The sequence below is a fragment of the Lithobates pipiens genome, unplaced genomic scaffold (assembly GCF_037356315.1).
Source record: "Lithobates pipiens isolate NorthernLeopardFrog02 unplaced genomic scaffold, aLitPip1_a1.2 Scaffold_18, whole genome shotgun sequence".
In the NCBI taxonomy this organism is placed as follows: Eukaryota; Metazoa; Chordata; class Amphibia; order Anura; family Ranidae; genus Lithobates; species Lithobates pipiens.
Genome location: NW_027507758.1, coordinates 131,622,464 through 131,637,947, shown reverse-complemented (window position 1 = coordinate 131,637,947; position 15,484 = coordinate 131,622,464). Strand labels below are relative to the sequence as shown.

General features: G+C 45.0%; 1 protein-coding gene across 2 annotated transcripts in view; it reads left to right on the top strand.

The window, feature by feature from the left end:
- Positions 1-431: 431 nt before the first annotated feature.
- Positions 432-15,484, top strand: part of SPAST (spastin) — a 77,079-nt gene continuing 62,026 nt past the window's right edge. For both annotated transcript variants that reach the window (XM_077486131.1, XM_077486130.1), the window contains exons 1-2: positions 432-906; positions 11,973-12,056. In XM_077486131.1, the coding sequence (XP_077342257.1) occupies positions 519-906; positions 11,973-12,056 (472 nt within the window). In that variant the 5' untranslated portion in view covers positions 432-518. The remainder of the gene's footprint in view (positions 907-11,972; positions 12,057-15,484) is intronic.

The window sequence follows — 15,484 nt, the reverse complement described above, 5'->3', positions numbered from 1 at the left end:
GGTGTGCCAGTGTGTGGAGGGGGCGGCGCTCTGAGAGGCTGTGCCAACTGCTGGTCCAGGCATCTTGTTGGATCCCAACATTAAAGTCGGGATCTCTCCAGAGCTTGGACAAGCTGAGTGACGAGAGCTGACAACAGACTTTAGCCCACTGTTGGCATAATATGGGTCACAGGAGTGCAGAACTAAGTGCACTCCAGGAGAAGTGGGATCAAAAGAGCTTTAGCTGTAGTTCTCCTTTAATGGGCGGAGGAATGACAGCTCTGCGACCATTACGATGCATCCTCCGGGCCTGGTACGGGCTTGGCAGCAGACAATAACATTGCGCGTACAGAGGGCGTGTCCAATCCTGACTGGAGGACCATTCCACGTGACGTGAAAACACTGCAACTCTCGCGGGGTGGGCGGGAGTATCTGTCAAGCTGTGGCGGAGTAGGCGGGGCCTGAGGGCTGTCAGATGCAGTGGGCGGGGTAGTCGGGCACGGTGCCCGGTGTTATGGCGGCGGCTGTGGGTTCTGTGAATGAATTCTCCGGGCGGAAAAGGGAAAAAGAAGAAGCCGGCGACCCCAGCGGCAGATTCCGGTCCCGGTCCCCCAGCCGGCTCGGACACTTCGCTGCATAAGCGGAACGTGTACGTGTTCTCGTACCCCCTGCTCGCCGTCTTCTCTCTGCTTCGTTTCCTCGCCTTCCAGCTCGGCTTGCTGTTCGCCTGGTGCTGCGAGCGGCTCTCCCGTAGAGTCATGGCGGACAAGAAGAACGCCTTGGCCCTCGGTGAGCAGGGCGCCCCCTCTGTCAGGACGGCCTCTGCTCAGGACAAGCCGGGCAATGAGCCTGAGGTGGTGCGGGCCTTCCACCAGCAGGCCTTCCACTACATCTCCATGGCGCTGCGCATCGACGAGCAGGAGAAAGGTGAGCAGTCCGCTGTGTGTACAGTACGGGGACAATGGGTGTGTGTCTGTGTACAAGAACAATTGGGCTGACCGTGCTGTGCCTGATTAGGTGTACAGGGCCTTCAAATGAACAATTGGGCTGACCACACCATGCCTGATCAGGTGTATGGAGCCTTCAAATGAACAATTGGGCTGACCGTGCTGTGCCTGATCAGGTGTATGGGGCCTTCAAATGAACAATTGGGCTGACCGTGCTATGCCTGATCAGGTGTAGGGGCCTTCAAATTAACAATTGGGCTGACCACGCTGTGCCTGATCAGGTGTAGACAGGGACTTCAAATGAACAATTGGGCTGGCCGTGCTATCCCTGGTCAGGTGTACGAGACCTTCAAATGAACAATTGGGCTGACCACACCATGCCTGATCAGGTGTGGGGGACTTCAAATGAACAATTGGGCTGGCCGTGCTATCCCTGGTCAGGTGTACGGGACCTTCAAATGAACAATTGGGCTGACCACACCATGCCTGATCAGGTGTGGGGACCTTCAAATGAACAATAGGGCTGACCACACCATGCCTGATCAGGTGTGGGGGCCTTCAAATGAACAATAGGGCTGATTACACCATGCCTGATCAGGTGTGGGGGCCTTCAAATGAACAATAGGGCTGACCACACCATGCCTGATCAGGTGTGGGGGCCTTCAAATGAACAATAGGGCTGACCACACCATGCCTGATCAGGTGTGGGGGGCCTTCAAACGAACAATAGGGCTGACCACACCATGCCTGATCAGGTGTGGGGGGCCTTCAAACGAACAATTGGGCTGACCACACCATGCCTGATCAGGTGTGGGGGGCCTTCAAACGAACAATTGGGCTGACCACACCATGCCTGATCAGGTGTGGGGGCCTTCAAACGAACAATTGGGCTGATCACACCATGCCTGATCAGGTGTGGGGGGCCTTCAAATTTACCATTGGGCTGGCCACGCCGTGCCTGATCAGGTGTAGACAGGGCCTTCAAATGAACAATTGGGCAAACTGTGACTGACCACGTGTAGACAGGGCGTCCAAATAAACAATTGGGCTGACCATGCCATGCCATGCCTGATCAGGTGGAGACAGGTGTGGGGCTTTCACCAGTAGGCATTATGCCTGCTGACTGTGCTATGCCTGACCAGGTGCACATAGGGCCTCCAGATGAACAATTGAGCTGACCATGCCTGATCAGGTGTACAGGGCTTCCAAATGACCAATTGGGCTGACTATGCTATGCCTGACCTGGTGCACATAGAGCCTCCAACTGAACAATTGGGCTGACCATGTCATGCCTGACCAGGTGTATATAGGGCCTCCAGATGAACAATTGGGCTGACCAAGCCATGCCTGACCAGTAAGGATGAGCTCATGCATGTTCGCAAACCGCACGTGCAGAGCCCACCAGGAAGTCGGCACTGCACAGCGCTAATCGCAGGCAGTGAGACATTTTTCGATCTCTGCAGCCACGGATCGGGAAAATGTCTCACTGCCTGCGATTAGCGCTGTGCAGTGCCGACTTCCTGGCCAGCTCTGCATGTGCGGGTTGCGAACACACCTGAGCTCGTCCTTACTGACCAGGTATAGACAGGTGTGGGGCTTTCACCAGAACCCCTACTGACCGTGCTATGCCTGACCATGTTGCACATAGGGCCTCCAGATAAACAATTGGGCTGACCAGGTGTAGACAGGGCCTCCAAATTTACAATTGCGCTGACCATGCCGTGCCTGATCTGGTGGAAACATGTGCAGGGCTTTCACCAGCAGGCCTTCTGCCTGTTGACCAGGTGCACATATGGCCTCCAGATGAACAATTGGGCTGACCATGCCATGCCTGATCGGGTGTACACAGGGCTTTAACAGTTGGTCTGATGTATATGTCTTTTTGGATGTCATTCTGACTGCCGACCGTCCCTTTCCTCATTTTTGTACTGCACATGTGTCACTGATGTCATTGGTCTGCGACATTGACCATATTTACTAAATGGCTCAGATTTAGGTGCTTTCCAAGGTACTTACCGGTAAGACTAGTTCTAAGCTTTACTGTAAATTGACGTTTAAAAGAAGAGTTAAATACCACTTTAAGGAAGCTTGTTTGTTATAAATGGGCCGCTAACACACCCCAATAGACAGAAAATGCTTACAACCTATTTTTTAGTAACAGTGCAGCACAACGCATGTTATGTGCATTGTCACATGTTGTCTCTTTAACTGTACGGTGCGTTGTGGTGCCATTGACAGTAAATGTACCATTCATTCTCAATGGCAACTCAACGCTTTTGACAAATGAGCCAATCAGTGAGCAGTGGGATTGCATGTGAATGATGTATTGTAGGAACTAATGGGGCCCCTTTGCAGGTTTAAGTCATAATATACAAGTGTGCACTGAATACTAGCACATTATGACAGACTTGCCTGCAAACGGAGCCCTCCAGTTCTGCGCTTTCAAGGCTCCCCCTTGTCTCTGTTGCTTCAATTTTCGCCCATTTTTCTTCTGGGTTCCTGATCTGCGGCTGCTTGAATGGCTGGGTCTCGGTGAAGTCACTCCCGTGCATGCTTATGGGAGTCACATTGCCACATCACATAGAGTCATAAATGTGGTCTGAGCTGCGCATGCATGGCTCAATCACTTTACCGCCTATGAGATGTCTATGGTCTGTAAATATGATTTTACTACTGCTTTTAAGGTAGAGTCCTCATCAGCTGCATGTGGTCAAGCCTTCACCATCAGACAGACAGACCATTGCAATCCAGGGAGCACTCTAACAGACCACACTGTCCCGACAAAGTAGCAGTTGGAGGGTGGAGAAAAGGGATAATAAAGTCTTTGTTTTTTTTTTTTTGTTTTTTTTCTTTAAAAATAACAAACATGTTATACTTACCTGCTCTGTGCAATGGTTTTGCACAGAGCAGCCCCAATCCTCCTGTTCTCAGGTCCCACGCCGGTGCTCCTGCCTCCTCCCTTCTGCCGGGAGCCCCCAAAGCAAGCAGCTTGCTCTGAGGGAACCCAAGCAGGCACGCTCCTGACCTGTGGCACTGTGTGTCCATTCACACACAGAGCCACCCCCTCATTCTCCTGATTGACTCACTGGCTATGATTGACGGCTCCCGCTGCTGCCAGAAGCCAATAGGAAGTTCGAGTTCCCTCGAGAGGCAAGACTCTCGTGGACATCGCTGCATGGAGGGGGGGTTCGGGAAATGCTGCTGCACAGAAGCTTTTTTATCTTCATGCATAAGGAAAATAACCTTGTGCCTTTACAACCACTTTAACACTGACAGGGGTGTTTACAATGATTGGGGAAAAAAAGCTTGTTGTAACTGCTTGTAAAGTATTAGCTGGTTAGTGTTAGTCCAGCTTTAATTTGTTAGTCAAGTCCATCTAAATCTGCTAGCCTAACACTACCCTTTCCCCAGAATGACAATGCTGCCGGCAAAAATTGTTTGCTTTAGTACTTCTTTCTGAATTCACCCTAATGCTGGCCATACACTTTATGAAAAATTGGCCGGCCCCATTGTCGAAAAACGAATCGACTTTTTTTTTTATTTTTTATTTTTTTTACACATAGTGCAAAAAACAGTTCAGATGGAAAATGCATTAACTTTCCAATTTATCGTTCGATTGCCAGCAAGTTTCCAAACCTGTCCTTCGTTTTTTTTTTTTTCAGCTCAAAAACGCTCCGATTAGCATTATTTATTTTTTCTTGTGCCCAGTAACTGGCCAAATAATGAACAAACTGTCTAAATGACCAAATTTCGGAAGATTTTTTTTTTTTTTTTGTATAGTGTATGACCAGCATAAGGCTGGTTTTACATAGGCATGTCTGTAACCTGCATCCGCCTGCACAGCAGAGATCTCACCGTTGAGCAGGCGGATGACAAGTCTGTGTCCACTCCACCATGCAGAATGGACACAGCCTTGCTCTCCTCTATGGGGCAATTGGATGAAAATGGACTGCTGACTGTCACCTGATCCAATGTTTTTGCCGGACAGGATCGGATGGCTGCAAGGGTCAGTGAGCATTAGATTGTAAGCTCCTTAAGGGTAGGGACTGATGTGAATGTATATGTAAAGCACTGTGTAAATTGGCGGCGCTATATAAGTACCTGAAATAAATGTGTCCACTGACATCCGCCGCTCCATAGCAGAGACTTGAGGTCTCTGCTATGGGGGGAGGGATTTGGGGGGGGGGGGGGGGCCCTTCTCCAACTGTTAGTGTAAATAAGGTCTGAAACAGGAATTGTGTTACTGTTAGGATTACCAGGGGAAATAAACGAAAAAAAGTTTTTTGCCGTGCTTTACCGGTGTGCTTTTTTTTTTTTTTTTCTCTCCCTTCTTTTAAGGTTATGTTACAACTTGACCTAAAAAAATAAATAAAAAAAAGAGATGAATAAGATCCCCCCTTTTTTCTAGAGTGGTAGAATCAGCTGGTGGCAATGCTGCAGCTGATTAAAAAAAAATGCTAAAAGTTTTCAAGGGCTTTGGGTTTGTGTGGTTATGTCCCGTACAAACGAGGGGATGCTTTTTTCACTTGTAGGAAAGCACCTTGGGGTGGGAGAAGTGGTTTTCTGAGATGCTTTATGTAGCTTATTTTCTGTGCTTGAAAGTATTCCAAAATATTATTGGTATATGTCCCACTATGTGCTGAGTAGACAGGTGCACATTGCAGTGTGCGGGTTGACAGATATGTAGAAGCACAGCTGTGTCATTTTTGTAGAGTAGGCCTGCAGATGGCCATTTGCTCTTCTAGCGTGATGTTTGCTTATCAGTCCCATCCAGGCATAGTGTTTGTGCTGATTCGGATGACTGGCGGATGATAACTGAGGGACCCCGCGTGCGTTCCACTGAAAACCGGATGTCATGTAAATGGTTATCCATGTCAATAGGCAGCAACCCAACCTCTATGCATTTTGCCTATAGAGGCATCATCAGGAAACAATAGAATTTCTATTATTTGAACAAAGTTGACTAACTTGGTAAATATAGGGAGCTGTTAAAGAGGAAGCAAACCCTGATGGGTTTACTTCCTCTTTCATTCCCTGCAAAGGTAAAGCACGATGGACTACTATGCATCGCATAGTAGTCCATTATGTGTCACTTACCTGACGCAGAAGCCAGCGAAGTCACCACTGTCCCCTGTAGTACGGCGCATCCATCTTCTCGGTGGGTCTCACCGCTCCGCTGCTGTCATTCAGCAAAGCCACGATGAAGTCACTCCCGCGCATGTCCACGGGAGCCGCCACTCGCGGCATATCGCCGTTGACTGCGGCGCGCTCAGTGCGCCAGCGCACCACTGTCTACGGCGCATGCGCCATAGACAGCGGTGCCTGTCTTTAGGCAAATATCTCCTAAACCGTGTAGGTTTAGGAGATATTTCTTGGACCTACAGGTAAGCCTTAAGCCCCGTACACACTATCAGATTGTCTGCTGAGTTTTTCCTTCAGATTTACCAAAACCATGTAGTAGAAGGGCCTGCCTGATTGCATACACATTGAAACTCCTAAGGTTTGACCTCATATTATATGGTTTTGGTAAATCTGAAGGAAAAACTCAGCAGACAATCTGATAGTGTGTACGGGGCTTTAATCTAGGTCAAAGTTGGTTGTAATGGTTTACAACCACTTTAAGTAGTGGATGACCGTTTTATATCACATCTGGTTTTCGGCAGAATGCACACCGGATCCCACAAGGTAACGGAGGGGCGAACGTTTCTCTGGAGCAAGTTTCTGATTGCCAGTGGCATTGTGCGGCTGATTTAGCTGGCGCCGGTCGGGGCTGGTACAAAAAATCAAGGTAACATACATGTTCATACAAGAACCAAAACTTACAGCATAAAAAGAAAAGTACAGCTCACTTGTCAATGCAACGTACCACTACGGTATAAATGATATTGTCTCCCTTACATACAGCATTCTATCTTAAGTAGATTATTTGGCCTATCGGGCCTCAGCACCCGAGCCTGTCTATACCGCACTCCCTTGTTATACATTTATATCCTCAGTTATGACTCTTCTGTTCATTTCTTAGATAAGCAATCTGTTCCAGGGGGGATAACCCTGGGGTATTGAGGCAAGGAGCCCACAATTACTCAAATTTTCCTGGGCGGCACCGGTGTTGATAAAAGTACTTTTCCAAGCGTAATGTAGCTCCCATCTGAGCTATCTATTCCCTCAACCTTGGAGGGTCACTCGCTCTCCAGTGTTGAAGGATACGTTTACGGGCCTGGGAAATAGCTCTGCCAATGGCCTTCTTGGGGTTCTCCTCAATTGGGAGGTCATCCACAATGCCTAGGATACACACTTTTGGGTCTTGTGGAACCTTCACCATGAAGACCTCATTGAGAGTTTCAATGACTCTCCTCCAATAGAGATGTAGCTTGGGGCAGCGCCACAATGAATGAATGAGATCTCCATGGTCCCTGGCGCACCTGGTGCATTGATCATTTTCCCCAATCCCCATCTTGTACAGTCTGGCCGGCGTAAGGTGCACCCTCATTGCAATGTACAATTGTGACAATCGCTGTGCCGTATTACGCGAGCGGTCGGGGCACATTTTAGTGTAAGCAGATTTTATGTCTCTTGTTTTTAAGGTCTTCTTTTTTTTTTTTTTTTTTTTCTTTTATTAACCACTTTCCTTCTGCGTTATAGCCAAAAGACGGCTGCAGTGCAGACCAAATTTACCGGGAGGGCGTCCATGGAAGTCCTCCCTTGCTAATGTGGCCTGAGCGCCCCCTGCAGGGCGCGCTCTGATCAACGAGTCTATGAGACTCGGCTGATCACAGATCGGCGTAAGGGGTCATTCCTGACCCCTTACCACGTGATCAGCTGTCAGCCAATGACAGCTGATCATGTGATGTAAACAGAACCGCTAAAAAAGCCGATCACCAGGGACATCAGTCCCGATCGTGGAGAGCCTCTGCAGAGGCTTCTGTGCCACCTACCAGTGCCCACCAGTGTCACTGATCAGTGCCCACAGTGCCACTTATAAAAGTCACCACCAAAGTGCCTCATTGCCAGTGCCCATCAGTGCCACCTTATCTGTGCCTATCAGTGCAGCCTCATCAGCGAATATATCCATCAAGGAGAAAAATGACCCGTTTTTGTTTTTATAAATTTTATAACAAAATATCAAACTTTATTTATTTATTTTCACAAATTTCTGTCTTTTTCTTGCTAACCCCCCCCCCCCCCCAAAAAACCCAAGCAGTGTTTAAATACCACCAAAAGAAATCTCCATTTGTGTGGGATAAAATTTTTATTTTGATTACAGTGTAGCATGACCGCGCAATTGTTATTCAAAGTGTGACAACGCTGAAAGCTAAAAATTGGTCTGGGCAGGAGGGGGGTTTAAGTGCCCGTAAGCAAGAGGTTAAACTGTGTTGCATGATCACCTTGTTATCTGCCCATTTCCTAATAAATGGGGCCAATTGCCTGATGGGAGAACACCACCATTGGAGAGGTGTTTGATCATTGTTGAAGAGAGTTTGAATATTACATCTTCTATTGATAAGACATGATTGGTCTTAGTGATCTTGGGGCTCTGGTGCGTGCATTTAGATTGTTGCACAATCTAGAGCACAATTCAAGTCCGTAGGATTCCTTTTTTAATACAGCACAGTGGATGGTCATAAAGACTTGACAATACATTATAGTGGACTTTAATAAAGAAAAAAATGTATTATTTGTTGCAGTTTTATGTCATTTTATTCACACCAAGTATACACATTTTATTTAGAAATATTTTTTTTTGCACAATTCCAGTCCTGGTTGTGGCACATGAATTTATGAATGTAGTAGTATGTGTTTGTATTTTCACCTTGTTTCATTTAATGGTTTTCTCACATTCTATTATCAGTATTGCGTTTATTTGGAGTATTGATTGGAAGAGAGGTAAATTATTGGGCACATAGCAGGGCTTATATTCTGATAAGTAACAGCGCCTAACTTTATTTTACAAATATATGTTGTAAGTTACAAAATACTCTGGAGCAAGGTCTGGTGGGCTGTGGCACCCTGGGGTGCACAGGGAGCCTTAAGGAGTGCCGTGGCAAAAATACTAAAATCTGCCTGTACAGTCTAATTTGATTGCATTCTCTAACTCCTGTACACACAGAAAGGAGGGGAGAGCACAGCCCGCACCTACATCCGGCTCCCTGCTGCTCTATGCTGTTCTCTGTACTGTTGCCGGCAAAACAGCTGTGCTGGCCCCCCTTCAGCGTCTTGCCAACCGATGTCTTCAGTTGCAAAGGAAAGGTCAGGTAGCCGGCACATCTTTCTGTTTTTGCCAACAACAGAACAGATAACTGCATAGAGGAGGAGAGAGCTGGGAAGAGATGCAGGCTGTGCTATCTCCCTCCTCTGTGTTAGTGTTACTAAAGCCACAACAGTAAAATCAGTGTGTATACGCGGTAAGGCATGCTTGTTATACTCACTGTGGAACCTAAGGGGTTGAGCCTCTGCATTGTGTAAAAGGTCTGTTTGATCCTGTCTTCTCTGATCCTTCCCTTCTTCCACTGTTCCCAATCCATCTCCTGATAGAACAGAGCATTTGGGACAAGCTGCACATGCTCTTGTGATCAGCACAGGGCCAGTCAGCACTGTCTAGACAGAGGGTCAGGGGTCCTGCAGCCTCATAGGACACCCAGAGTAGTATTAAAATTCCTCCTACAGGTTTTAACCAGACACTGATAGTTATAAAACTGCTATATACTACTAAGGAGGGTATTTAGCAGATTATATTTATATGTTCTGTGTACTGTGAGAGACCAGATATAGTGAATGCAGGGTCTTTGGTTTATTAACACTTTAGGAAGTTGAGAGAACACAGTCAGATCGGACTGTAGAGGGTTTGATTACTGCCCCTGCCTCTTCCCCACGCTGTCCTGGCAGCAGAAATAGTGGGTGGAGGGGCAGTAATGAGTCCCTGCAAATTCAGATCTGAGTGTGTTCTCTGTTATTTCCAGTATACATACTGGAGAGGGAGAGAGACGCTGGGATTTGGGAGGGGAGGAGGATGGGGGGGGCAGCCCACCCCACCCCACATTTGTGCTTGGGGTGGGAGGGGAGATTTTGGAGGGGGGGGGGATTTGTGCTAGCAGGGGAGATTTGAGGGGGAGAGGATTTACAACCTATGGACCACTGAATTCTGCCTCTCAAACTACATTTTAGGGCTTGTTCACACCGGGTGCAGGGCAAAGGCTCACATTTTACCGCACTGCACAAGAATACAATGCCTTTTGCAGAGACACACAGGTACCATTGATACTTAATGGTACTCCCACGTAGCTAGCTAATTTGCACATGCATTCACATAGTACTGCAGTACCAATCGCTTTGGTGCAGCAAAAAGCATGCCGACACCTTTTTTTTTTTTTTTTTTTTTTTTTTTTTGTTGCATGTTTTTAAAGAGCAAGAATGGGATCGAGCCCACAGGTGTGCCCTACATTTGTGAACAATTCTTAACGGTTCCTTGACTGACGAGGTTGAAAAACACTGATCTGGAGTAATATTATAGCTTAGAATTGTATTTATTTTATCGTCTTAAAGTTTGTAATTTCTCGCAGAGCGATGGAAGGCAATGATAATAGCTGGTTAGGTTGGGGAGGAGTGTTCCACTTTCTCATGGTTGAAGGAACATGGCCACTCAAGGATACCTAGCTCTTTATCAACACCCTGGAGCTCAGAGTGATGAAAATGGATCTGTATCACTGGACCCTCTTCTGCAGAGGTATCTGATCGGGGTGAAAGCAAACAATCTCATGGCTGTGGCCTACATCGGTCACTAGGGGGTACCAGGAGTCGGGCAAGTCTACTCATCTCCTAAAAGGGAGAAGTGTTCTGTAGGTCAAATCCAGGAGCCAGCAACCAAAGGCGACCACACTACTTCTGCATAGGGACACCCTGGATAGGAAGTGTGTTACTGGCATAATCGCCAGATGAAAGTAAAGAAAAATAAGTCTAAAGGGAAAACAAAATGCAGCAATTCTGTATCTGGGAATATGAGTAATAGGGGTCAATCTGTGTAGTAATTTACCCCCTACTGTACGCAGACATGTGACTCTTACTGAAGTAGGCTTTTATCTGCGAGGCCACATATCTGCGTATCTTTGTTCTGAGAACTCGCTCCCAGCACTGAGATTGGGCTCACTGGGATCCACAGGTCTCATACTTACGATCGGGACTCAAGACTCCTGGTTATGGGTCAACTGACCAATCAGAGAATATCGCAGTGATTGGTCATTGTGCAGCCCACTCCGTGTTTTCTCTTTCTCTTCTGAATGGAGAGAAAGATGCATTGCATCTTCCTCTTCATCTTTCTCTCCTTGCAAGACCTGAAGATATAAATAAACTCAAGTGTGTTTAATTTAATTTAATTAAAAAAAAAATACAATTATAATAATAATAATAATAATAAAAAATACAAAATAAAGAAAAAATGGCTGGCTCAAGGTTTGATCTAGGTCAGTGTTGCGGTGAAAGGGTAGGTATATTTTGGGTAGGATTTAAAAAAAAAAAAAAAAAAAAAAAAACTTTTTAAAAATTAGTGTCGGTTACTGTTGGTGTCGGAGGGTTTTAGAACAAAACAAAATGAGAACCATTGTTTCTGGGCCCTACTACTGGTACAAACGACAACTAACATACACATATGCGGTATCACTGCGATTACCAGGAGCAGACAAATTTATTTTGTGTTTTTTGGTGATATATTATGGTAATGGCAAGTAATGTACAGCTAGATTTAAAAATGTGAAAATTATTATTTATTTATTTTTATTTTTTACAATTTTGGGGCAGTTTTTATATTTGAAAAAAAACTGGAGATATCCGTTACCATTTACCACCAAAGGAAAGCCCACTTTGTCCTGAAAAAAAAAACCAGTATAATCCATCAGGTTACACAAAGTAGTTGCGATTTAATATAGTAGTTCTACAAACATGGGTCAAAGTTGCAAAATTGTGTACAGATATTAACATTTGTTTTAACCTCAGTCACTAAGTTGTTAGTAATACTGTATATTTCAGTTTTGATTGTTTAATATTTTTTGTTTTAAGATCAAAAGGATCAAGCTGTAGAATGGTACAAGAAAGGAATTCAGGAGCTGGAAAAGGGAATTGCAGTACCAGTAACAGGGCAAGGTAATTAAATACATGTTGTTGTCCATATATTTAAATGTTGAACTTTTAATTTTCTTTAGTTATGATTTTCTGTAGGAGTCATTACTCTTGGTCATGTTGAAGGAAATGTAAAGACCTTTCAATATTTCTTAGGTACATGTATGGAAGAGATCAAATCGGTGTAAATGTCCTTATCGATGCATGTTTTAGGAACTCAAAGATGCAATATACTGTACTGTATATTCAGACTTTGCTTCACGCTTTACAGCGATTGTGCGTTGCTGCTTGTTCTTATAATGCACATACAGTAGGTATAGAAAAGAATCACCCCCTTTGAAATGATCAAAATGTTTTTTTGCTTTGCAGCCTGAAATGAAGACTGACACTGTTTTTATCTAGCCGTATTTACTCAGTACAACTTATAACGTCCAGTGAAAGAGAGAGAGAGAGAGAGATATTATATATATATATATATATATATATATATCTCTAACACAAACATGGCAGAAAAAAAAAAAAAAAACAATTACTGAGTTGTAAAAATGATTCCCCCGACCGCCCCCCCCCCCTCTTTTCAGTATTTTGCTGAACCACGTTTTGTTTCTATTTCAGCCTTTAGCCTGTTGGGCTATATCTCTACTAGCTTTGCACATCTAGATTTTGCAATATTTGCCCACCCTTCTTTGCAGAACTGCTCAAGTTCAGTTAAATTTGGTGACCGTTTGTGGACTGCAATCTTAGTCATTCCACAGATTTTTAATGAGGATTAAGTCTGGGCTCTGACCGGAGCGATGCAAGAACATTCACCTTTTTAGCCTTCAGCCACTGTGGTCATTTTTGCTGTGTGCTTTTGGTCATTGTCATGTTGGAAGGTAAACCTTCCTCCCATTGACTGCTTTCTGGCAGAGGGAAGCAGATTTTCCTCAAGAATTTTATGGTATTTTTGCCCCATCCATTTTTTTTCCTCTATCCTGACAAGTGATCCAGTCCCTGCTGCAGAGAAGCACCCCATGCTTTACTGTATGGATGGTGTCATTTGGATGGTGAGCTGTATTGGATTTCTGCTAGACATTTGGTGTTGAGGCCAAATTTAATTTTAGTCTCATCTGACCATAAAACCTTTTTCCATGTGGTCTCAGAATCTTTTAAGGTTCGTTTTTGTCAAAGCTCAGTCGTTACTGCATGTGACCCTTTGAGTGGTGGCTTTTTTTCTTGCAACCCTCCCATACAAGCCACATTTGTGGAGAATTTGTGATCTGGTTGTCACATACACACAATGACCACTCTTTGTCATAAATTTTTGCAACTGCTTCAGAGTTGCTCTAGGTCTCTTGGTAGCCTTTCTGACCATTTTCATCCTGGCTCTTTTCCATGAGACCCTAACTAAACAGCTGATTTTGTAGCCTCTTACAAGCAAAGGCGGCATCAGCGGAGGCTTGATCATCCACGTAGTAAAACCTAACAAACGTGAACAGTAGACCATGTGGCAGCCTAACAAATTTTGTGAAACAGATGTTCGATTCTGAAAAGGCCCAAGAAACTCCCACAGACCTAGTGGAATGGGCCTTAACAGAAAAGGGAGGAACCGTATCATGTAGAGGAAAGGTTTCTTGAACAATGACCTGATGAATCCACTAAGTGATAGGGGAACGAGAAGTAGGATGTCTCCTGTGAGAGCCTTCAGGGAGAATAAAAAGAATGCGGAAGTCTAAGGACTGCCATAGCCATACATGTCCTCATACAACACAATCAACATCCAGTGAGTGAACAGAGATATGTCTAGGGTGCTTAGGTGCCAGACCGAAAGATGACATCCTGGTTAATATGAAAGAAGGAGACCATTTTTGGTAGAAAGTAAGCCTTCCATCATAGAACAAACCTTGAAAGACACCAGGGAAGGTTCCTTACAAGACAATGCCACCAACTCTGATGCACTTCAGAAGTAATGGCAACAAGAAAAAACACTTTGCAAGTGAGCTGAGCTAAGGGAATAATCCAGATAGGTTCGAAGGTAAACATTTGAATAGCCAAAAGTATTTTACGATCCCACAACATCACTGGAAAGCATCTAAGAGGAGCTAAATGATCAACTCTGCGCACAAAGGCCTTCACCAGGTAATGCAAGGCTAAAGCTGAGCCCCCCCCAAAAAGTCAGCAGCCACAAATACTGTAGCTGCTGACTTCTACTATTAGGGCACTTGCCTGTCCAGGAATACCACAGTGTTCTCACCCAAGCCAATTCTTGAATTGACTTTCAGGTGCTGATGGCTTCATCTTGGGTAAAGGAAACCAGCAGTGAAGCCTTGCGGCTCGCGAATCGTGTTGCCCTTTCTCAAAGGCATGGATAGACATTGCCTTGCAGGGGATTTATTTATTTTTTCTTCAACTGCGATTTACTACCACTTTAAGGTAAAAGAATCTCATGTTCAGCTCCCCCAGTCTCCTTAAATACCCGAGCTCGAACCAGCAATGTGCTCGAGCATCAGCACTTCTCTTTTCTCACTTCTTCTTTTATTTTCTCAGTGAATTGTGAACCTGGAGCCCATACTGGTAACTTTTAGTCAGATGGAATCTTGAGGCTCCAGTTTTTAACGGGAGCGCATCTTGATCAAACAGGAAAACATAAATGGTATCTGAGTTTTGGAGACAGAGAGGCTGAAATAGCCTATTCTTGGGAAGATCCTTTTGAATCCCTCATATAGGCAGGGGGGATTGGCAATGGGCCAGAAAGGTGGTGAATTTTTAAAGAACTTATTTATTTTATTTTTTTAATTTTACTTCTCAACCTGTGAAAGGACACAGCTGGGGTCTTCACACACTGGGTCACACCTGAATGGATTGCCGCTGCCATGGACTTGTATAGAACCACGCAGCTAACTTGCACAACATGCCAAGGAGCAGTGCCCTAATTCAGGAGGTCTTTAGGCTCCATGCACACTGAAGCTCAAAAAAGCTTTTTCTGGATGCCAGATTGCTGGCAGAAAACGCTGGTTGAAAAACGTGCTTTTAACAGCGTTTTGTACTAGCGTTTGAGTGTTTTATAGCGTTGGCGTTTATGGGTGTTTTTAATAAAAATGCACAGAGGACACTCCAAAAATCCCACAGTGCATTGAAAAAATAGAACGCCGAACGCTAATTAACGCGTGTTTATGAGCGTTTATCGCCTGTGTAGTTTTTTGGCAGTGAAAACAGCACTTTGACCGCAAATTTCTGGCGTTCAGAAAAAAGCCCATAAACTCCACTGCTCATTAAAGCTTAAAAAACGTCCATGTGTGCATGGACACATCGGCTAACATAGAGTGGCGTTTATGGGCTTTTAAAAAAAAACAAAAAAAAAAAAACGCCCAAACTCCAATAAACTGAAGTTTATGAGCTCCAGTGTGCATGGAGCCTTACAGTTAAGTTTGCCAGTGTCTAGTCACCTGAAGGTAGCAACATATAACCCAGTT